The following is a 24345-nucleotide window of genomic DNA, read 5'->3' as shown; positions in this document are numbered from 1 at the left end:
GTGGACAAAACAAGACATTTGAGGACGTCTTCTTGGGTTTTGGGAAACAACATCAACATTTTTCACAATTTTCTTTTCCAAATAACTAATCGATTAATCAACAAAATAATCGACAGATTAATCGTCAATGAAAATATTTGTTAGTTGCAGCTCTAGTTGGGATTTATTTGCTCCATATATTACTGATAACAGTATAGTTATCCAATGTGAAGCTCATTAAGAGAAATTATGTCAGCCAGACTGTTTAGGCTTCATGTGTGATTATGGTTTAAATTAGGGCCCTCAAAGTTAACGCGATAACGCGTTCCCGCAAATTTGTTTTAACGCCACTAATTTCTTTAACGCATTAACGCAATTGATCTTTCTGAGGTTGTAGCAAACATTGATTTCCAATAATGAAGGAATATATACTGTACATGCAGTTGTATAAAGATATATTTTTCACTCCCATGTTGATAAGAGTATTAAATACTTGACAAATCTCGCTTTAAGGTACATTTTGAACAGATAAAAAATGGGATTCATTTGCGATTAATCGCGATTAATCAGGATTAAATATTTTAATTGATTGACGGCCCTAATCTAAATGCATTGAAATAATTGACTATGTAATCAAATTTTTAAATCTCTCTCTCATTACTGAATTAGTCTTTTTGTTCGTCAGACAAGAAATCTGTTTACAGAATGGTTCTTATTCTCACAGTTTAATCAAAGACGTCCAGTAGCGTACAGTTTTCTCACGGCTGATCACGATAAAGGAAGTCTGCTTTATACAGAATACAAATTTATGTTGCAGTTTGATTGCTCCCAACACAAACAAAACAAGGCAAGAAAAAGGTTGAGTAAATGAATTTTTATTACACTTTTGGACTGTTGTTTATGTCGACAGAAAAGCAGTGAAAGTACAGATTTAGCAATCCATAACATCTAAAAAACAAAACAGAAAAAAGAAAGAAAGAAAAACCATAACGCCAGTGTTTCCACTTCGTGTATTTACCAGCACAACAGGACATCATGTTGCAATCCGTCAGGGTACGAAAACAACTTGTGATTTTCAAGGACTTTGTTTTTGCAGAGAATCCACATTCAACAAGCATCCTTTCTTTCATATATTTACTCTGTTGATCTGATCTGGCTCGTCTGTGAAATATGAGCAAGCGATGCATAAAGCACCCGAGATGATGCGGATGATTTCCCAATCTGTGTTCATGGAATGCAAACAGTCTTATTATGTACAGCAGATTCACAGTAACAGCACAGAGATGCACGGGAAGGGAGGGAGAGAGGGAGGGAGGGAGAGAGGGAGGGAGGGGCACGAAGGGGCCATAAACTGGAAATATTTCAGTTAATTCTGTAGCTCAAACTGGGTGAATATGGTCTCACTCATAAAACACATAGTGAACATTTGTTAACATATGGGAACCCAGATTTTTAGTTAGTTATGTGTGTTATCTTGTGATCAAAACCACAAACATGGTCCTAAGGTGAAGTGTGTATATATACATACATACTGGCATTTCGCTACAGTAAATCTGATTACACTTATTACATGTATGCAATTTAAACACATGAAAGCCAAATTTTCATTCAAAAACATTTGGAAAGAAACGTGTCTATTAGTGTTTTGTTATCATCACAAAAGAAGCAACAGCGGTGCGTTCACTCTCTGGACAGCCAGGTTAGGTTAGATCACTTTCACATTAATAACTGATTCATCCATTTTTCAATTAACAACCCGCCGGAATACTCCCGACTCAGTAGCCCCGCGAGATGCTTAAGACTTAATACGTTACAAATAATAACACTGTGGTCGTATGCATACATACAATAGTCAGGATGTGCCCACACAGAACAGTGAACGTCTGCACATTCAACATTCAAAGTTCTTACAATACATTTATACTGAGAATGTCCGCACACTCGAAACAACACCCATTACGTAGGTCCATATTATAGTCACAGTATTTCCAAACATGTTAATGATACTTAGATCTATGTATAAATCATAAAAGAGACAAACCATTTCCTAATTTCTCCAACGCTTGTTTCCCATTAGAGAAACATCTTCCTCCTTCATTGCAGTAGATCAATCCAGGCGCTACAGTAAATGATAGGCGATGTCATTTACACAAATAACATCTGCATATCATGTTAAAAAAAGTTGATGTAGGCCATTTTAGTTTTTGGAAGTGATACACTCCTCTGGTTACACACCATATAACCAGAATTGTGTTAATATTCTCTGTGTGCTTTTACACATCTGTTTGTGTGTATTCTCAAGCGACTTGCCAGGAAATCCTTGTAGCTGTTTAATATGTCACCGTGAAACAAAAGCCAGAATACTCAGCCGTGCCCAAAATAACGCAGGACGTCGAGATATAAGAAGTGTGAAATGTTTTTTTTTTGGCGGTAGTGTGGAATATTGCAATCAAAACATGAGTTTACTGAATTGATTACGGATAATGATACAATAATATTTAGCATTTTTTATATCCCAATCTTCCTTCTCCCAGAATGATCCTTCCAACAACATCTTTCTTTTTGTCTTCACATTGTCGCACCTCTCCCATTTTCTTCCAGTAGTTTAGTTTTTCATCCATTTGTCTGTATTCCAGTGTTTCTTGTTTTAGACTTTTAATTTGCTTTTCTTTACTAATTACCATATCAGCTGTCCTAACATCTCTAACACCTGTCTAACAGCTCCCAATGTCTCACCCTTAAATACAAGAGAGGACACTGGGCTTTACCCTAATAAAGATCCAGTTTTCCTACCTTGGTAAAAGCCATTTCAGCACTGCAGAAATGAAGCATTTGAATCCACATGCTAACAGTCGATTAGCATTCATTATCATTCTTCATTTTTATTTGAATGTGTCTGAATATTTTGTTTAAATATTTGCCTCTTGAAGCTAAGGAAAGACTGCAGATGTGGGGATGACGGCTACAGAGCATTTGGAGTTGGAAATGGGGTCTAATTTTGTTTAGATATTTTTCATTTGTAGTTTTTTTTACTATAATGCTACAGGAATATTCCTATTTTAACTGGGATACTTTTCTCTGGGTGGGTCTACTTACAGGTTTTGGGGGTAGTGGGTGATGTAATCTTACATTTACTCAGGTATTTTCCTCTTGGAAGGAGGCACCAGGTGAGCGGGCAGATCCGATGGCAGTTCATGTCCCTCCAGTTTCACTTTTATCAGGTGATTGGCCAACGCAAACTCCTCATCATCAAGCATCCCGTCCTTATCGATGTCTGCCAGCTTCCAGATTTTTCCCAGCACCGTATTGGGCAGTTTTGACTTCACCATCTCCCTCTTGGCGTTGGCTCCCGTCACCTTCCCGTTGACGGGGGACAATGTGTAGAAAATCTCATCGTAAGCAGGTTTGTCTCGAGCGACGACCCACTCTGCTTCGTCGATGCCTTCGCCTGCTCCTTCGCCGTACCCGTGGCCAAACGGGCCGTCCATAGTGCCGTCGAACGCGCCGCCCTTCACGACTGGGTTGGGACGCTGGGATTCTTCTTGGCGGACCAGAACCATTAAGCCAGCGATGTCGTGGGCCAGCATGTCATCCACTGCTTCCAGGAGTTTGGGTTTCAGAGGCTGGAATTTGTTGAGATCCTGACCTTGGAGTAGGTCCTGGAAGAGACAATACAAGTTTAGGTCTCATCTTTCTAATCCTCTATCTATAAATCTACATTCCTTTTGCTCTTTCCAGTTTACCTGCATCTTCTTCAGATTAGGGAAATCTCCAGGTGATATCTGATGCTCTCGTTCTATGCGTTTGTAAATATCTGCCAGACTGCCGATCAGTTCTTTCTTCTTGTTCTCCTTCCCGAACACAGCGGGCATATCTTTCTTCAGTGCGCTGATGATGTAGGCGTGGACCTGCATTGTGAGAGTGAAAGCTCATTTACTCAACAGCAAATTAACTGGGACATCAAGTCGGCCTCTTTAAACAGCCAGTATTTAAAATTAAAACCCTCAAGATTTCAGTTCTGGTTGCTGATACTAAGAAAGTCTTAATGAAAGTCTCGGGGTTACTTTTGAAATTACGTTTTTTCATCACTTGGAGCAGGAAACCATTTTGAGCAGCTACTCTCTCGGAAATACAACGAAAGAAGAAAAGCATATGCATCTGTTTATATTGTTCATTTTATGACTCTAATGTAGCTATGCGCGTACCTAGGCAGAAATATTTCAGAATTTTGTCCAGTACATGCATGCAGGGCTGTAGTACTCAAGTCCGGTCTCGGGACTACTTTTTTTTAAGTCTTACACTTGTCTTGGTCTTGTGCCTTGTTGGTCTTGGGCTCGGCTATTGAGAACTGATTAAGTTGGCTGCTGATTTGGGATCAGTTGTACAGAATGTTGCCTGATGACATGATTTAGTTTTAGTTTGATGTTAGAAGATAGATCAATATTGTTTATAGATAGATTATTTCTGTATATCCCAACTCCTTAATCACTATATCAACACTGGAAAGACACTGTCAAGCCTATTACAGTCTTGAACTGGACTCTATTTGCTCTGGACTCTGTCTTGACTTGGTCTTGACTGCCTTTGGACTCGGTCTTGACTTGGACTTGATTAAGTTGGTGTTGACAACAGCCCTGCATACATGCGTCATCCACCACTGAATGCAAACCACTATAAATGCCATAAATAATATAAAATACTGGGCTTGATATGATGAAAATCTTAAGGAGTATGACTTTGAACAGTAACCTGAAGTGGATGTTTTAATTATTTACTCATCATGAGACAAAAAAAATCCACCCATTAGGTCTCATGGGTTTTACAGAACTGGACCACTACCATCAATTTAAACGAAGGAATATTTAAATGGCAGACATCAATGAAGAAAATCATTAAATCAACTTAGGACAAAGGATTTAACAATTTCACTTATACTTGTAGGTTCTTTGTGTTTTATCATTGTCCCGTTCTGTCATGGTTCTCATATTTTTTTTTGGGATAAGATCTTGTACTAAATGCCTCACAAGTAACATCATAAGCCGCAGACTGCTTCAACCCTGGAGCCTGGGGACACTTAACTCTCCTTTAACCAGACCAATAACACAGTAAATCTCTCGGATTACCTTTGCTGACATTTGTTTTTAATATTCAACACAAACTAAACACAGCACAAGTAATAGGAAAACCCATATTTGTGATGTTGCTGTGGTGATATGTGTGTGCGTTTCCCCGAATCCACCTCTTGTCCTTGAAGCTCTTCACAAAATAAAAACACACCCTATCAGCTGTCAGACAGGAAAAATGCGATCAACTCACAGTTTGATAAATCTGTGTGTGTGTGTGTTTGAGTGTGTGCACGCGTACATCCTCTGCGTTTCCTCGAACTACAACGGGTAGCGGCCTGTCTGCTCTCATACCTGACTTCCTGTCCGGAGAGGAAACAGGAAACAATTCACTCAGAGGAAAATAGCCACATTTGTCTGGCTCTATTGGTTCTGTGACAGCGACAAGCTTTTTCTGTCAAGGTTAACATCTGGACGGGGCGGGGAGAGCGAGTGAGTGATGGGAAAGAGTAAATAGGAAACACACACACCTGTGCTTAAAACTCTAAACACGTCAAATAACATCCCCAGACAAAGAATCACCTCTTCCTACTGTTAGCTACAGCTGTGCCATAAGCAGATTCTCCATCAGTGAGTGTCACTTGTGCCTTACCTTGGCTAGTCTTGCCCTTTTGATCAGATCGTTGAGTTTTCTAAGCGCTGCGTTTCTCGGTAAAGACTGGATGTCCTTGAATAAGTCCTGCTCCTCCGCTTCGAACAGCTTCCTGTTGTCTGGAATCAACAGAGGATGGGACCAAAATGACCCGATGTAGACACGGATCACCTGTCAGTGAGGGAGACGGACAGAAAATCAACAAGACGACAAAAGTAGACATCAAAGACACAATCCAGCTAATAGCTCTCATTTTTGAAAATTTAAGGCAATGAGCAAGCAACCACATTGATCAGTGTGTTAGTAAATAACCAACAATTTACATGAGCGTAATATACATGAACGTAATGGGCCTTTAGATGACAAGACACCTACTTCATTATGAATTATTTTAAAGAGGACCTATTATACTTTTTTTCAGGTGCATACTTTTATTTTGTGTCTCTACTTTAACATGTTTACATGCTTTAATGTTCAAAAAACACTTTACTTTTCTCATACCGGCTGTGCTGCAGCGCCTCTTTTCACTCTCTGTCTGAAACGCTCTGTTTGAGCTCCTGCGCCCCCGTGAAAAGCTCAGTCTGATCTGATTGGTCAGCTGGCCCACTCTATTGTGATTGGTTAACCAAATCAAACTCTTCGGACTACGCTCAGGCTCCCCTCTAACTAATTTAGTTTGAGGGCGTGCCAAACTAGCCGCTAGGCAGGTATTATGCTAATGTGTTACTTGGTGACATCACCACATTACAGAAGAAGAGGCAGGACTTCAAGCAAGGCGGTTCAGGAGCAGTGTTTCTGTGGAGGACAGTTACTCCCCTCGACGTGGACTTTGGGCTTTATAACTTTGCAGACCTTTTACATGCACAAAAAAAACTACATAACACATTAAAGGAAAAGGAAAAAAACACAAAAGCATAATAGGTCCTCTTTTAAAAGAGAAAAACCCAAATCTCTCTCCTGAAATTAAAACTCAATTTTCAACAAGGAATTTTAGTAGCCAATTCAATCATTTTAAAATGTATTGTTTTATGAAGATGATATTAAGACATAAAGAGAGGTGCTTTATACCAACGACAAGCCTCAGGACGACCAGTGGGTGTTGAAACTTTGCCAGTAAAGCCTGATGGAGCTGTGGTTCCAGTGTTCAGGTATCTTTATATTGCATTTCCGTTCATATTTCTAATCCGCATTAATAGTAACCAAGGTTTTCTGGACATGCACACACCTACACTTGCCGATTGCCACATGCTCTGCCTATCTCAGGTTTACCCTGGGCTTTCGCCCAAATTTGGCTTGTCTGGCAACAAACACCAGACGAGATGGTGGGAAGCTTTAAACCCAAACTCCTCATGTTTACTATACCTCAGGGGTGTTGACTATTTTCCCCAGTGACCACATCAGGGCACCGTACACTCTCATCAGCTGCTGGGTCTCTATCTGGTCGGCCTTGTTCAGCACAACCCTGGCAAAGACAACACAAGAGAGAACAGCGTTGACTGTATTGTGTGAAAGCAAAGAGCTGCTGACAACATAATGTTGATATAAATGTAGAAAGAGAACAGCTATTTGTGTCTAGAATTGGATATGTCTGTAAGTTAAGCGACCCTGCAGTACCTGATCTTGTCTTCATGGTTCTTCAGGGCTTTTATCACCTCTGAGAACTCATCAGAGATGTCCAGTTTGTGGGCGTCAAACAGTAAAATGATCCTGTCCACTCGCTCTGCAAACCACTCCAAGACAGCCGCAAAGTCATAGCCTGAGAGGAGGAAGAGGAGGACATAATTAAAAGTGTATCCTTTTACTTCCTGTTTCTTTGCTCCCATCCCATAGCGGTGTTAAAATAGCATTAAAGAGAGACATTTGAATGTCATTGTAGTTTTGAGGTACAGGCCAGTCCACTGAGTTTTTATGATGATGTTCAAAACTATGACCTGAGCTATGAACCGCAACCTATGTTGCAATATTCCCAAGAGGGATCTATTACGATGGCTTCAGGTCATAGAGGAGGCAATAAGAAGGACGCCCATATTACAACATGCTGAGAGAAAAGAATGTGTGTTTACAGATGGAAGCGGTCCGGCCAGGGTTCAACTAAGTGGCTTTTTAAAAACTAAAGAATGAGGAATCAGTGATATTGTATTGTCTTATTTGGCTCCGATTTGTATTTGTGTGAAGTTGCAATCATGGCAGTAATGAATGTACAAATGAGTGAATGAATGAGCTAATGCCTCCATGATTAAGTCTGTCAGCAAAAGTACATCAGTGCCTCCTTTGACTTTCTATATTCAAGGACAAAACTGAAGAAATTCCACAGTATATGAGAGGAGAACAAAGAACAAAAGGACAGAATGAAGGATTAGTGAGCTAAAGTTTCCAACCAACACTGAAGGACGCGTAAGAGATTCAATGGTGAATCTGTTACAGCTGAGATTACGGGATAGAAGGCATTTGCTGTCAATTGATAGTAGGAAGAAGCTTTATGTTAATACAGTGAATGTCAAATGGATTTTCTGAAGAGCTATGTTTGTGATAGATTTACTCCCTTCAAATTACAAACTAAATCTACAAGCTTTGCTCATATTATCGTTTCTAAATCTGACTCACACTGGTCCACCTTCCTTCCTCACTATACAGGCTGTGATAAAAACCCCACTTTATACATACTCGCTTAACTGTTGCTATTGCTACTCTGGCTGCACTGCTGCTGCTCCTCCCAGAAGAGGAACAGTTTATACTCAAGGTGAATTATTCCCACAATAGCTATTTACATTATATTTGTACATGTATATTTATTCTAATGTTAAATCGTAATGCTGACATGAAAGAAAACGGTAATGCTGTTGAGTGTTCAATAATTCCTCACTGGGATGTGAGCAAAAGTTCAGCAGCTGTAGCAATAAGTATGTAAAACATGGAGATGTGTTTTAGCTGTCTGAGAGGAGACAGAGGGCACAAAGCTGTGGAGGGTTAAGATAGAGAGAGATAGATACCTTGATATTTTGAATTTTAGTGGATTATTCTTCACAGGAAGCACTTGTCACATGATGTGGGGAAAAGCAAGACTGAAGCTCTACTTTCCCGACCTAGGATTTGCAATGTTCATAGCACTGTGAAAGACATATTAGAACCTTATCGTAGAGAGGCGAAAAATATGAAGATTGTCCTGACAGTGGTGGTACTGTATAGTAAAGTTGAGGGGATCACAAATAAACAAATAGGGTTATTTTTGAGGGACTCTTGAATGCTAGGGGTGGGAATCACCAGAGGCCCCACAGTACGATATTATCACGATACGATCTTATTGCTATTTTAAACATTAACGTGATATGCTGAGTATTGCGAGAAGGTAAATTGTGATATATTGTGATTAATTACCTTTTTTCAACTGCAAATTATGCAGTTTGTCAACATCTGTTTTATCTAATAAGATGCAGTTTTCACTCTGTTCATCTCAGAGTTTTCGTTCACATATCTTGAGGTCAGAGGTCAAGGGACCCCTTTGAAAATGGCCATGCCAGTTTTTCCTCGCCAAAATTTAGCGTAACTTTGGAGTGTTATTTTAAGGTTCTTCCTGACAAGCTAACATGACGTGGTTGGTAACAATGGATTCCTGAGGTTTTCTAGTTTCATATGATTCACTCTAGCTTTAAGACTGAGCCTGCCTCTGAAAGACAATAGAGGTCGGATTGTTAAGAGGTTAATAGTTTATATAATAAAAGACATCTGTGTATCGATACAATATTGCCACACAAAAAATTGTGATACTATGCTGTATCGATTTTCAAAATGATCAGAATTATCAAAATTCCCCCACCCTTAAGTATTCTTAGGGGTGGAGGAATTTTTCAGTTTTGTGTAACTTATGTACAAAGCTAATATTTGGTCCTGAATAATGCTCTTGGAGTATCAATTTAATCAAATTGAGAGGACTTATTAAGAACATTTTGTCCACCAAATTATATATTTTTTTCTTTTGAGCGCAAGTGGAAATTTTGGTTTGATATTGGCAGAACGCTTGGGGCCAAACACTTTAGGATTCCTCCTCTGGCAAACATGAGTGTCAGAAAAAAATGGCACTAAAATGCATCCATTAGTTCTTGAGGCCTTTGTCATGGACAAAAACGGTTGGTCAGGGGGGGAATCATCAGATGGAGTCAGAGGATCACCAAAAACAAACTATGGTTTGTCTTCTGGGGATGACTAATATAAACCTCACTGCATCTGGAAAGTAATTGTTGAAATATCTTGCTCTGGAAGAACCTGAAGGAAACGGACACTAAATTTGTACATATGACAAATCTGACTAAAATATCTAATTGGCTAGCTAGCAAGGTATTTCTTCCCCAAACCATGTGACAAGAGTTTAGTGAAGAACATGCAGCAGTCCATAAATTCTTCAAAGTATCGCTTTAATTAGCCCGTTTGCAGCTGGTTGATGCCCATGTTTATTATTATCTACAATACCTCCATAAGGACATCTATGTAGGCAGCTATAGCCTGACTCCTCCTCTGGACACACACACACACACACACACAAATAAATACAGACATTGATGAAAAAAAAAATGCAACAGAATGGGAAAAAAGTAATAATAGCATGAAGACACAACATACATATGAAACATGGAAACATAAACATGACATGCAACAAACAAATGGATGGAACTGAATGGAAAGAAAATGAGCACACACAAACAAAAGCTCCACCAAACACACACACACACACACACACACACACTCTCTGTCCCCTGAGAAAACACAGCTGTGCTGACTCAGTAACCTGTATTTTTTTTTATATCCAACAGACAACAGCAGGGTCACACCTCACTGTGCCGTTTATTTGGTTTGACAACACGTTCACGGAGCACTTTGACCGAACAAATAGTGAGTAGAAGAGAGCTGATGTGGGTCTGCTTCAATTAAACTACTTCCAACTATAAATCTGAAACTCTGTAGGTGCTGACAGAGCGTTCACTCTGTTGTTGCTCAACAGAAAAGCTGCAGACGGAAAAGTTCTCATGACAAACATTAATCCAGACCCAACCCTGATATGAAGTCATGTGCTGAACTCAGTGACCAGAATATGTTCCTTGTTCTTATTTAGCCTTTGGAACTTCACAAGCATTTTTATATTTTATCAAGTCAACACTCTGAATTTTTTAGTTTTTGGAACAACGGAGGAAATACTGCCTCGAGTTGGGATGGGAATACAAAAAAAAACATTGCATGAAAAAACTCATTATCAAAGCATGAGAAAGTAATATTGATGCTCATCATGGCCTTTATATGACAGCATATTAGGGCCATTGTAGGTGAAAACAAATAATTATGGAGCCGGGGGAGGGTGTTAATATTTCGAGAAAAAACTCAGAATTTCTGTCATAAATTTACGAGAAAAAAACTTGGATATTCTGAGAAAAAACTCACAAATTTGCAAGATTATAGAGTCGTAAATGTTTGAGAAAAAACTCAGAAAATTGTGGAGTACAGAAATAGTAGTAGTGTGTTAAGTGTGTTAATCGCTTCACATTGCAAGGTTGGATCAACCTCATCACCCTTATGCTTCAGTTAAACACTGTGGTAATGTCAGCGGCCGAGTGCAAATTATATTATTATTATATATACATTATATATTGTAGCGGACATTTATCCATTCTTATCTGTTTATTGGGGGCCGGGTCGAGGGGGGCAGGAAGCTAATCGGTGTATTCCATACGTCCCTCTCCCCAGCAAACTCTAAGGACATAATTCACCATAATCTGTGGTTCAAACAAGCAGTTATGTTATGGACCTTTTCTGTGATGTTTTCCCTTCACACTGACACAGTGACAGTTAAAAGCGTCAGTGTGTAACCATGGTAGTGTGTTCAGAGTAACGTTTTAAAACGGTTGATTTTTAGTGTTAGCTGTGCTGAAATAAAAGACACATGCCTTCGTGTTGTCAAAGATAGAAGTTGTTCGTCTCTACTTTCCTGTAAATTCTATAATATTATTACATACTGTATGTTCATAAAAAAAACATGAAGGAAAACGTGTATATGCATCTTTCAGGACCTTTGCTTCGCTCAGTTTTCCCAGTTTTTTTCCTCGCAAATTTGAGTTTTTTTCCCGTAAATATACCCCTTTAATCTCAGAGAATATCTATTTTTTTCTCATAAATTTATGACTTTAAGCTCAGAATGTTACCCCCGTCCCCCGGCTTCATACATTAATTTTTTTACCTACAATGACCATAATACATCATTGTACCTTTGCACGTATATAAGTATAATTTATTTTGGGAGCAGGTAATTTTACACAAATAAATGCCTACAAGCAAAGTGAAAATAGGGTTTTCATTGAACCAGAATCTGCTCTACATGCAATCAAGCCCTGTTATGGCCAAGTACTAATCTATCGATACTGTTACAGTATTGTTTATCGACAAAATCATCATTACAACACAACATATTTAGTGTTCAGCAGCAGGATCAATGCCAGCACCCCTATGTTTAGTTCTTTGTGATACTGTCTGCATTCAATGAATAATGTACTGTGGGGAGAGTTGGTAGAAGAGACACAATCAATGTGGGCCCTACTTGGCATAAGAAACATTCAAACAGTGCAAAATGAACACTAGAGAACAAACCAGGGGAGAGAACGGACAGACAGAGGAGCAGAGGGGAGAATGGATGGACAGTGTAAGAAAGAGTGGGTGAATGTGGGAAAGAGTAAATTATAGCTGTCTTTCATTATCCCAGCTCTTTTGTTAATGTTAGCGGTTGGTATGGCAATAGCAGCATTTAGCTTTGGGAATGCCAGCCATGCCAGACACATATCAAACTGTAAGAAAGCCGGGAGGAATTCTTGTAAGTCTTTAACTTCTCTTCAGACTGTAGTCTCTGCATTCAACACCGCGGCTGGGATCTGTCCACTGCTGGTTCACTCATTTCAAAATGTAGATAAGAAGTATAGAATCAGTGGATGACCAAACTGAGATGAATGAGTTTTTGGGTAAATAGACAGGATGCATCAAGAAGAAATGTCATCATGAAATTAAATAGCCATGTGACACTCTTTTACATTATTTTTTAAATTTTTCTTTTACATAAAAGTTGTTACAAGTCATAGAAAACAGCTGTGCAATAAATGCACACCTGCATCACAGTCCGAGACATTCCTCTGGTATCTTTTTTTACCATCATTTTAAAATAAATACAGTGTCTGACTTTGCGATATGATCATTAGAAAAAGGTAGAGTGTCTTGGTTACCTCAGTTTTTTTGACAGTGTAGTTAGCATGATTAATGCATCGCGTCTCCAGTGATGCTGGGGGTTTCCAAAATGTGCAGATGACATACAGTATAGAGCTGCTACAAATAACATGTCAAATTTATTTAGTGTTTTGTTTTTATCAATATAGTCACTGTGTCTATGGAAGTATGTTGTAGCCTCATCACACTAAAACTCACTAAGGAATGAAGTGTAAACAAATGAAAATCTAACAGTCCCTAGAAAGCTTTTATGATTCTCCGGTTGCATTTTGTGTTCAGCAATAACTTTTAAAATAGTTCCCGCAAATCCTGAATTTTCTTTTTTTTGAGCCAAAGCTAAGGGTGTAAGAAAATATTGAATATTGTGATATTATGTTTTGTGATACTGTATCGATTCTCAAAAACAGTTTTCAATACTTTATTTAATTTGCAAAGAGATGTGCCCTCTCAAAGTAGTGCTATGATGTTGGATGTTACACGGACTGTGATAAATGCAAATGCAGATCCCACTGTTCTGATGCATAAAAAACATTTTTCTAAAACTATTTTTACTCAGATTGTATGCATATGGCAGTGTTCTTTATACTATGACAGTTTTCGTAAAACTAGATTTAAAAATCGCAATGTATCGCCTTGCTTACAGTATCGTAAAATATCGCGATATATTGAATCGTTCCCCCTGTATCATGATAAGTATCGTATCGTCAGATTCTTGCCAATACACAGCCCTCGCCGAAGCTTAAGCGTAACTACTTCAACTAAAGTCCTCTTAAATGTGCAGCTCAATCTGCACAGTGTTCAAAATGTTAAATCTCAACTGTGTGCGTGTGTGTGTGTGTGTGTGTGTGTGTGTGTGTGAGAGAGACGGAGACAGAGAGCACATTCAAAGCTCATCTTTTTCTCGCTGCTTCCTGTTCTTTGAAATGAATGAAGCATAATCCTCCTGATAGCTAAACGCTAAAATAAACACACACACATCCAAAGGAAATGCTGACATTGTCATTCAGAGTTCAGTGGGACTGGTGGGGCTGCAGCTGAATGGGTCCAGTGAACGAACACTGACACACACACACACACACACACACACACACACACACACACACACACACACACACACACACACTCATTAACATAAACAGAGGAAGATAAAAGAGTGTGTCTTTACCTCGACTGATTCTCTGTTTCTCTCCTGACAGAATCCCTGGTGTGTCAATCACACTGATGCTTTCCAGCACTGGGTTAGGCAGCTGGGCACACACAAACCTAAAACACACACACACACACACACACACACAAGGATAGGATAGTATAGCATAGGAGAGGAGAGTTAAAAGAAACTGGACAGAAGTGTAAAACCTTTTAACAACAAACATCGTCCTACACCAGACCTCTACCTCCCTCTCTCCCCTATCTCTCTGTCTCCAGCTGGATAAATACTAACAGGTTAGCGGTCGTCTTCACTGCGAACCCCCCTAATCCCCACTGACAGCCAGCGTTTCTTCTGTCTTCTTTCAGCAGTGGTGGGCCCTCACAGCGGGGACACTACTGCAAGAGTAAAGACTTTTTGGCACTTTTCCTTTTCCAGAAGGATGACTCTGCAAAGATGACTGTGTGTCTCTCTCTCTTTCTCTTTCTCTCTCTCTCTCTCTCTCTCGCCAGCCATTAAAAGAGAAAAGCCTGACCAGTGAGCAGAGGGAAATTCAATCACACAGGAATGTAGAGCTGTGGTGTGGATTCTCACTAGTACTCTCACTCTCCCTTTCTTCTCCACTCTTTCTCCCCCCCTACGTCCACATACTTTCACCCCGGTGTACCACTTTGTGTTTCCAGAGATATCTGACAGCATCTGCCATCATTGCATGTCATCTGAAAGTGTGCAGCAAGTGTGTTTACCTGTTGAGGAATGCATTGCCAAAGGCGTTCAGCTTTCTGAAGGGCTTCTTGGGGTCAACCACCAAAGCGTTGCCGGGGATGACTCCCTCCATGTCGCCGTGCATCACCGCGATGAAGGAATCCGTGGTGGGTTCGGGGCCGATCCGCATGCCGGGGAAATCCTGCTCCAACAGGTAGCTGTAGGAGAGATAATATGACATAGCGTTACACAAAACAAAGGCAAGAGACGAGATGCTTTCGATGAACAATCCTTCTCAGAAGATGCTATCTGAGACGATGAGCAATAGTGCAGAGGGCATTGTGCAGCTAGCATACTGTAAGGCCACATTACAAGAGGTTAACATGACTTTAGAATAGAGTTACCGATACCAGTCTCGGAAATGCGTCCAATACTGCCCAAAATTCGGGATCGGGTATCCGCGAGTACGCCAGTCTATGCACCGATCCGATACCAGGGTTTTCGCCAGGGCTGAGATGACTTGCCACCAGGCCAAAACATCGGGGAATTATGTATTTTTAAGATGTTTTTTAAACTAAAATGTGTTATACAAGTAGCAAACTCCTTTAAGGAATAACTCCGTAAGTAGGTTGTGTACTTAACGTTAGCGATGGCTGGTGTTTGCGGTCGAGAGAGAGACAGACAGAGACGCGAGGGAGGGCGTGTGTGTGTGACGGAGTGACGGTGAGATGAAGTCAGCCGTAACTAGCTGTGCAGTGCAGTGTGTGTGTACAGTTCAGGCTGTCAGTGAATAAATGCTACAACTCCTCAAGACACAAGCCAAGTTCCCGTGTCTTGTAGCGTTTTTCCATACATGACTCTGCGAGTCGGCCCAGCATGGCAGGGATTTACGTCTCCAGTACGACAGAGCTACAGGGCTATGACTAGTGGTCTACGGAGCGTCTGTAAAACGGTGATGAACACATTTCATTTCCGATATTCTTCACAATAACAGTGCCCCCTTATATTGTTATTTAAAAGCTTTTATTATGAAGCAGCAAAATCAAGAAATGTTGGTTTTCAGCATCAGCAGCAACTTAACGCGACTCCTATGCAGCTGAACGCGAAACAGTAAAATAAGGTTGATATTTGAAAGTACAAACAGGGAAGCAGGAGATTCAGTTAGAAGCTACAAAAGTACAACATATCACATCCATACATGGTCAGCAGTAAACAGCTGTTATAATAATAAAAATAACTCTGTTTTTTTATCACGCTGGTATGGGATCAGTACTCGGTATCGGCCGATACTGCAAGTTCAAGTATCGGAATCGGGAAGGAAAAAAGACCTTAGCATCCACTTATTTAAGTATTTGTCTGGGAGGTAAATTATGTTACTGTAGATGCATTACGCATTCATGACAGAGAATGTATACAAGTTCTCCAACCATTATCTACTGAGTCAACAAGGGGTAATTCTCCACTCCTACCACTGCTTGTAATTGGCCTTACATCAGTTATATCATTCCTATGCGTTGACTGAATCCCTGCAGTCATCTGTAGGCAGCAGGGCAGATGTGTGCTACATCTGCAGGCTCTAATTTGAAAGAAGTGCTGCATTGCTGGAGGGTAAGAAGCAATTCAAAATTCACCAGAAAACAGGTCTGACTTGAATTATAAACTGCTGGAACAAAGATTAGGGGAATTTGACATCATCATGGGCTGAATGGATGCTGGAGCACAAAAGAAGCCACTGCTCCAAAAGCAGCATGAAGTTTCATTTAAGTTTGTTGTTGTTGTTGTCTTGGGGTTAGTTGAGACAAATATGGAGATGTTTGACCAACAGTAAATGACCAAACATTTGCAGGATGGTGAGGTTTATTGAACCACAACAGCATGGTGGCTACTGTCAGCAGTGGCGATAACAGCATCACACGCCTGGACTGACATGCTGCAAACTGATAAAAGTGGACATACTAATAAAGAAGAAAGCATAGCCCTCAGCCACAGCTGTAAATCTTGGACCTTAAACACATGTCAAAACTAGTTTTGGAGATGCCAAATAAGGCTAAAATTAAGAATATTCAGACTGGACTAAGAAGATGAATCTGTACAAGAATGTGGTTGAGCTCTCCTGGAGCTGACAAGAAGAAATATAGCAGCTTGCCAGACGCTTGTTGTGCTTTACTGATGATGAAAAACAGCTGAATGAAGTGAAAAAGGTTAAGACATTAGAGGTATTATGTTCAACTTACAACTGATGCAAACTTTTGACCTCATTTGTAACTGTTGCTATGTCAATACAGCTGACTTACATCTCATATGTTTTACGTGTAAAAGGTCACAGATCCTCATCTGTTAATTCAGTGACATCACAGGAATGAAGATTATTGTTTCTGTTGAGTTTCACAATCCCAACAATGTGAACGCAGGCCATAAAAAGAGATTTAGGCAAAAGATTTACAACTGTGAGTGTGGGATGTGTATGCATTTTAACTGCAACCAGATGTAAGGATGGGTCACTTATACATCTTCTCCACACACACCTTTTCAGAAGAGTCAACAGTGCCCGGTGGAGCCATCTCTGCATGTGTCTGTGTAGTGTGTCTGTCGGTGTGGGGGGGTTTTGCAATGCATGTGCATCCAGCAGATTGTATTTTCCAGATCATATACTTACTGTGTGTATAATTCACACGTCAGCTCATTTCATACCATTTCATTTCTCACATTCTGTGCGGTATGCTGTCAGTGAGATTATAAAACTGAAAATTCACAGGCTTCACCAACCCCATAGACTGTTTATAAGAACCAGTGATGTCACTCACTGGTTTGTGGACTGCCGTTTTGAAGCCTCGAGTTCGGCATTTTGGGCGTCGCCGTCTTGGTTATTTGCAACCAGAAGTGACGCGAGGGTGGAGCTAAGTACAACGAACGCTGAATAAAACATTTTCAGGCGACCAAAAGAGGTTATAATTAACTTTCATGAACTGAAAACACACTTTGAAAGGGTCAATCACAAGGTAGCCACGCCCTGCTTTATGGTCTATTTGACTCTAAATGGGACCATAATTTACTAAATGAACATCATGGTGTATCGAAGAAGACTTGAAACTAGCGATCGAGGCCATAAACTCATGTTTACAATGTTTACTGAGGTCATAAATCAAGTGAGAAGTAGGCTCATTTTCTCATCAGACTTCTTTTTTGCAACCAGAGGAGTCGCCCCCTGCTGGCTAATAGAAAGAATTCAAGTTTAAGGCACTTCAGCATTGGCTTCACTTTACAGACCCAGAGGTTGCCCACTGACCCACAAACTCAAAATTACAGTTTGTGAAATTTAAAGCCTTAAAACCTTAAAAATCACCTTGAAGGAAAACTTGGATTCTGGGGTTTGATTTGCTCTTTGAAAAACTCAGAAAGTAAAATTTGGGACAAAAGTGGAAAAATCTATAATTTTCAGCCCCAAAATAAAGACCGGCTCCGATTACTGACCTCTGAATAACCGCCAAAGAAGAGAGACTACATTACCCTCTACAAGCATCTCTTGTCTCTCCATTCATTTTCTCTTTCTTTTAGCTGCCAGACAGACATTCACTCACACATTATGACTTTTCTGTTAATCACATCAAGCCAAACATGATGTAAATAAACATCATTATTGAAACTTTTCCTTGTAACATTTCAAAGACCTGCACTCCACCCACATCTAGAGTCTGAGACCCTGTGATATGAAATGAAAGAGATGCTAACCGACGGTTACTCAGCAGTTTTTGTACATTCTGCATCTCACTGTTACAATGTCGGCGGTGTGTGTGTGGGGGGGGGGCGAGGGGATCAGGCTGCTGACTGGTGGGTGTTGTCGTCCGTGAAAAGAGTAACAAAACGAGAGGCAGAGAGTATCAGTGAGAGACAGAAGAGGAAGAAGAGAGCAGGGATGTCTGCGCTGTCCTGTCTTATAGCAGGAAGTCGCTAACAGCATCCTCTCTCTGGCTTTCAAAGGCCACTAATTACCCACTATGCTCTGCAAGTGTGTGTGTGTGAGTGTGTGTAGGTCCGAGGAGCAAGTCGTTAGTAGCAGTCCTGCAGTTCAAAAGAGGCCCAGCTGCTAACATCTCCCGCTGTCACACTCACACACATATACCAGAGATACTCCAGGTCAGAAACACTCACAACTCTGAATATAGAACATTATTAAAAATAAGTTTATACCAGCTTCGTCTGAAATCACATACTATCCACTACATACCCAATAGGTGTACTATCGTTCAACATACTTCGGTGTGAATAAACAGTAGTATGTGTTTTTTCGGACGAACTGAGCAGTAATTTACGTCGTCACTTCCTGAGAGTCTCCTTGCCGGTTAGAGACGCTTAACCGTGGTAACCAGCGCCAACCTCATGTGACCACAATGGTGGTTTGTGAGAATCAAAGTCTGAATTAATTTAAAATATATATTACACCTTAACAAAGTGAAATCTTAGGCTTAAATTTAAGCGTTTTTATTGATGATGAGCGGTCCGTCAACGTCCGTTATGAACTTTGTCGTCACTACTGCATTGCATTGTGGGATATTTATGCCGCCGTAGTGTCCAGCGTTGCATACTGTAATACTTCACCAGAAATAGTTTGCAATTTGCGTACTATTGGTTACTTAGTATGTCTGACTTTAAGTAAAGTCAGACATGCATTTGGCGCCCAAAATGACTTTAAATGACTGATGAAACTATCATTGATGAATGTACGACAGATGTGACATGACATGATGTCTGTCATGGTAATAAAGAGCACTTTAGTTAGTTATAAGCAAGCAAACACTGCTTTTGCTTGCTTCTTAACCAGAGCAACAAGCTGTGTTAAGCTTACATGACTAATTCTAATCTCCACCATATGTTGTTTTATAAACTAGGCTCCAAGAACAAACCCTGAAGTGAAAAGTCTAATCATAGGCATAAACAAAAACATGGATATACACAGGCCTCATCAGGGAGAGCTGCAGTGCCAGGCAGTACTGCCTCCATGAAGTTGGCATGCCTGAGTGTGTGTTAGCTGTCATATAAACATGTTATGGATTCAATAACGATCGCAGAGGTGTGGCTCCTAGCAGATCAGCTGTGAGCGTGACGACTGATCTCTCATATTGCTCTTCATGTTTTTTTTTTATTGTTTTCTATCCCATGAGCTCTTCTTCCTCACTCTAAATGGAAAAAAAGCTTCACTTGTGAAGCTGAGAGAGGGAAATATCAGTTTGGGTGTGTCGACCTCTCCCTTTCTATCTTTCTTTTGGCCTCATGTGTTTGTGTTTCCATATGAAACTCTTCAATATGTGTGTATGCGTGCTGTTTTTTCTCACCGTATGAAGCTGGTCTTGCCGGTGGAGTACTGTCCCACCAGTAAGACCATGGGCTTGTTGTCAAAGTCTGCATCCTCCAGAGCCGGAGAGTGGAACTCGTGGAACTTGTAGCCCTCCTCCAGCGGCAGCAGTTTGGTTTTGTAGAGCTTCTTCAGTCCGTCGCTGACGGTCTGAAAGACTTCTGGATCCTTCTTCCTCCTGTCGTCGGTTCCCAGCCAGCTGAACATGGTTGCTGGTTGCTTTATTGTAAAAGCCTCCTATAGGCTTATTGACTGACAGGTTATTGATCTGAAAGGTCTACAAATCTGTTATGCCCTTGAGGGATCAGGGATTTCCTCACATAAGATAAAATAAGAAGATGAAGCTAAGATTTAATGTAATTATACAAAGAAATAACTTAGTGACATATGTTGTTTTCTAAAAAAAAAAAAAAAAAAAAATCTATTTAAAAAGTCTGTTTTGTAAAAATTAAACTCTAAGATATCGTATTACACCAGTCTCAAGAAAAAACAAAAATATATATATATATGTATGACAGTTAAAGTCTTCACTAGAATGGGTGTTGACTGTTGTTGTTATTGATAACATTAAGGCTTGGTCTGATGTTATATTCAGCCCCAGTTGAAGGCTATTTTGATTATATCTTCTATCTAAAAAAAAACATCCAAATTGATGTATTTTTTTTAATCAGAATTTAAACCTGACCCTTCTTCAAATGCACTCTCATCATCATCATCATCGAGTCCATCAGTCCTCCCAAGTCCAGGCCACTACTTGTCCTCCTGGGCCAAAAAAACAACAACACTGCATTCAATGAGTTTGTTTTTGTTTACCAATCTATTTCACTAAAAAAAAAAAAAAAAAAAAAACTGCCCAGAAAAGCAAAAGCCTAAATCATTCCGCTCATGCACAACATCACGTTACCGCTATTCAATGTAGTCCGACAGCTAGCAGAGCAGAGGAATCCCAGAAATGATGCACCGAGCTGCAGCTGTCAGAGCGCAACCACCGCTCCTCTTCTCCTGCACCACGAAGACACTCAGACCTCCTCAGGACCAGCAGCTATGTCTCTCCAAAAATAAAAGAGTAACCTGTTTCTTGCTAATGCTAGAGGGGTTATTTTACTGTCACAGCACGGTGCTGAATGTAGCAGCAGCTGATGTCCCTGCAGCTCAATTTAAATGCCGAGTCGAAGGAAACCGGAGCCCGGCGGAAGTGCCCAACGACTGGCAGTCCGAGTCCGACCTCTCCGCGGTCACCGCCCAGTGATGCGGTGGAGATGAAGCCGGGCAGGGTGCAGCCATGATGGAGGAGGAGGAGGAGGCATCATGGGAAGGATGGAGGAGCTGCTGTTTATGAAAAGAGCGCCACCTAAAGGTACACTGTAAAAACAAACATTTACATTTTTTGTCTGTATTTCAAAATGACAGAAAAAAAATGTAAAAATGACATGTTTTATTTGTGATTTATATGTAAATGGTGTAAGATTTACAGTGTTTTTTGTAATCCCAATCGTAATTATCTGTATTTAAGCTTTTCTTGATCATTTTTAAAGATAATTATTCTGTTCTTTAGATGTTTATGACTCTATTTTAACAATTAATTTATATTAGAAGAAAAGAATTTCATGAAATTCTAAAAATATTTCCTGTAAAAATACAGATTTTTTTTTTGCAAAACTTCTGAGTTAATGTAAATTTGGGCTTTTACAACGTAAAATTACATGTTTCATTTGTGATTTATATGTAAATGGTCTTAGATTTAAGGTGTATGACTATTCTAACAATAAATATATGTTAAAAGTAAAATATTTCTTGTAATTTTGCAGTAATAAAGGCTAATTATATAAAGATAATTACTGGGGTTTTTTTTACAGTTTATTTATGTTAATTAATGGACAGTATTTTTCCGTTTTTTAACAGACATTTTCTGGCGCCCCTGCTTTCGGAAAATTTCGTTATTTTACACTTTTTTTTTTTCTTTTTTTTTACAGTATACTGTTCATACAGTTTAATATTCCTCTCGCTCTGAATGAACAATATACAATACATGCATTTTTCAGATTAGAACATTTTTAAGTGACCATATGTAAATACACTTTAATTTTCTGTAGACCATATCCCCAAACTATAGGCCTACAAGTTTGATCCCAAAATAGCAGCGGTGGAATGTAATTAAGTAAATTTACTCACAAGAGTATTTCCACTTCATGATTTTGGAGACAAATATTGTAGGATACTCTTTACTCCAATGCATTTTTTTGATAGCATTAGTTAATAGGTTAATAGTTACTTTGCAGATTTAGATTAATACGAAATTAAAGGGACTGTTTGTAAGAATCAGATATTGGTTGTAACAGCGACACCTGTGGCCGTTAAGTCAATGAAAGTCAGCGTCCTGTTGCTCGCGCTCGCCCTCGCCCGTGTGCACGCGCTAACTGAATGTGAGCGAGTATCTGTCAAAACAGTGAGGCGAAACACATCAGCTAAAACCACAATATCATTCTTTATTTCACCTGCTTGGCAGTAATGTTAGCTGACCAGACGAAGGTCTCTCCATGAATCAATGCTGATCCTAGTGTTGGCTTTTCCTGCTTCAGCCTCCCGACCGCGGCTGGAGGGCGAGCTGAGCGAGCAAGAACGAGCGTGCTGTGTGAGTGAAGGCAGGCAGGCAGAGGAGCAGCGGAGCAGAGTACAGCAGAGACTCCGGCCCTACAGACCAAAGCTACGGTCTCCCCCGCGTCCTCCGACTGCGGCCAACACTGTTTAGCAAGACGGGCTTCACTAGATATAACTTTGCGGTTTTGGTGCTTCCGTGTAGTTTGTGTAGGAGTATGAGTCTGAACAGCATAGCCACACGCAAGAGCGCATTGGACACCGACCCGGATTGATTTATACGTGTAAGAAGTAACAAACAGTCCCTTTAAATCAACTAATAGAATATTATTAATTATTATAGGCCTAGATTAAATATGATTTAAAAAAAGTTATTTTTATAAAATGTGACAGTAGTACATGTAACCTGAAAAAATCATTTGCATCTGTGTCCTCCGGTGCTCCTAATGGCATCTGCAAGATTTCACAGACCAGAAGTAAACAACCAGTCAGAGCTGATCTGAGGTCTGCTGTCTATGAGAGGCAGCTGTCAATCACTCGCGAACTCCGACCAAACGGTCAAACTAGGCTGCGTTGATCAAATATGAATCAATATTATGTTACGCCTATTTCTCACCTCAAATGTTTTCAGAATCCTCTTTTAGCGTACTGTTTAGCTGTTAAAAGAGAAGGTTTGTGACACGGCAGCCATTGTGAAGTACTGGTCACCTGACCGGAGCAAAGCCAACAGGAACGCTCTCTCTCTGAAATGACCTGTGATCGGTCAAAGTCTACCTTCACCGGCTAGATTTTTTTAAAGCCTGAAAACAGAGCCATGAGGAGGTGTAGATGTCTAGTTTCCTCTCAAACCACTTTAATTACAATATGCTGAGAGGTTATTATGGAATTTTTGCCCAATGATGCCAAAAATATTCTGCCCTACTGCCACTTTAAGATAACCAGCAGAAGTAACTTAGTACCAGCTCCACCATGACAGTGATGTAGGCTACACATTAATACATTACTAACTATAAATATATGATTCTGAAATCATGCTACATAATGAGTACTTTTACTTTTGGTACTTAAAGTATATTTTGATTCTAATACATTTGTACTTTTTTGAATGCCTGGTCTTTTACTTGTAAGAGAGTATTTCTGCACTTCTGTATACTTATTTTATTAAAGTAAAAGATCTGAGTACTTCTTCCACCACTGCTGGTCAGTAATTAAGTAGCCCATGTTTACGTAAGTGCTTGTACTTTAGTTGAGTATTTCCATTTTGTGCAACTTTTTACTTCTATTTCCTGAAATTTCAGAGGCAGATATTGTACTTTTTACTCTACTGCATTTGACAGTTACCAGTTTCTTTGAAGATTAAGATTTTACACATAAAACATGACTTAAACATATTATGCATATGCAAAGACCACCCGACAGTATAGGTAGCATTAGCTTCACCTCAACTTACCACAACAGAAAATGCTACATAAACATTAATACTTAATTATTATTATTAACATTAATTATTAGCAAATAGCAGTCCATTAACGTGACATATTCATAACACTCTCAGGGGCCATTTCTCTGCATAACAAGTACTTATACCTATGCATACATACTT

At 39.8% G+C, this 24345-nt stretch overlaps 2 protein-coding genes across 3 annotated transcripts in view; one reads left to right on the top strand and one right to left on the bottom strand.

Moving 5' to 3' along the window:
* med23 (mediator complex subunit 23) overlaps positions 1–24345 on the top strand; it is a 130014-nt gene that overhangs the window by 73294 nt on the left and 32375 nt on the right. The gene's annotated exons all lie outside the window — the stretch shown is intronic.
* ehd3 (EH-domain containing 3) lies at positions 839–23590 on the bottom strand. 2 transcript variants are annotated; one of them, XM_037751120.1, is made up of 10 exons: positions 23359–23590; positions 21052–21509; positions 20128–20909; positions 14839–15015; positions 14111–14208; positions 7309–7450; positions 7057–7156; positions 5695–5865; positions 3723–3887; positions 839–3638 (listed from the first exon to the last, which is right to left on the bottom strand). In XM_037751120.1, exons 3-10 carry the CDS (start codon positions 20352–20354, stop codon positions 3111–3113), a joined length of 1608 nt encoding a protein of 535 aa, XP_037607048.1. In that variant the 5' UTR covers positions 20355–20909; positions 21052–21509; positions 23359–23590; the 3' UTR covers positions 839–3110. The 2 variants fall into 2 exon arrangements, with proteins under 2 accessions (XP_037607048.1, XP_037607047.1); XM_037751119.1 differs by having other exon boundaries at positions 20128–21509.

This window comes from Sebastes umbrosus, chromosome 18 (assembly GCF_015220745.1).
Source record: "Sebastes umbrosus isolate fSebUmb1 chromosome 18, fSebUmb1.pri, whole genome shotgun sequence".
Taxonomy (NCBI): domain Eukaryota; kingdom Metazoa; phylum Chordata; class Actinopteri; order Perciformes; family Sebastidae; genus Sebastes; species Sebastes umbrosus.
The sequence above is the reverse complement of the archived record's forward strand: the minus strand, read 5'-3'. Positions and strand labels throughout refer to the sequence as shown.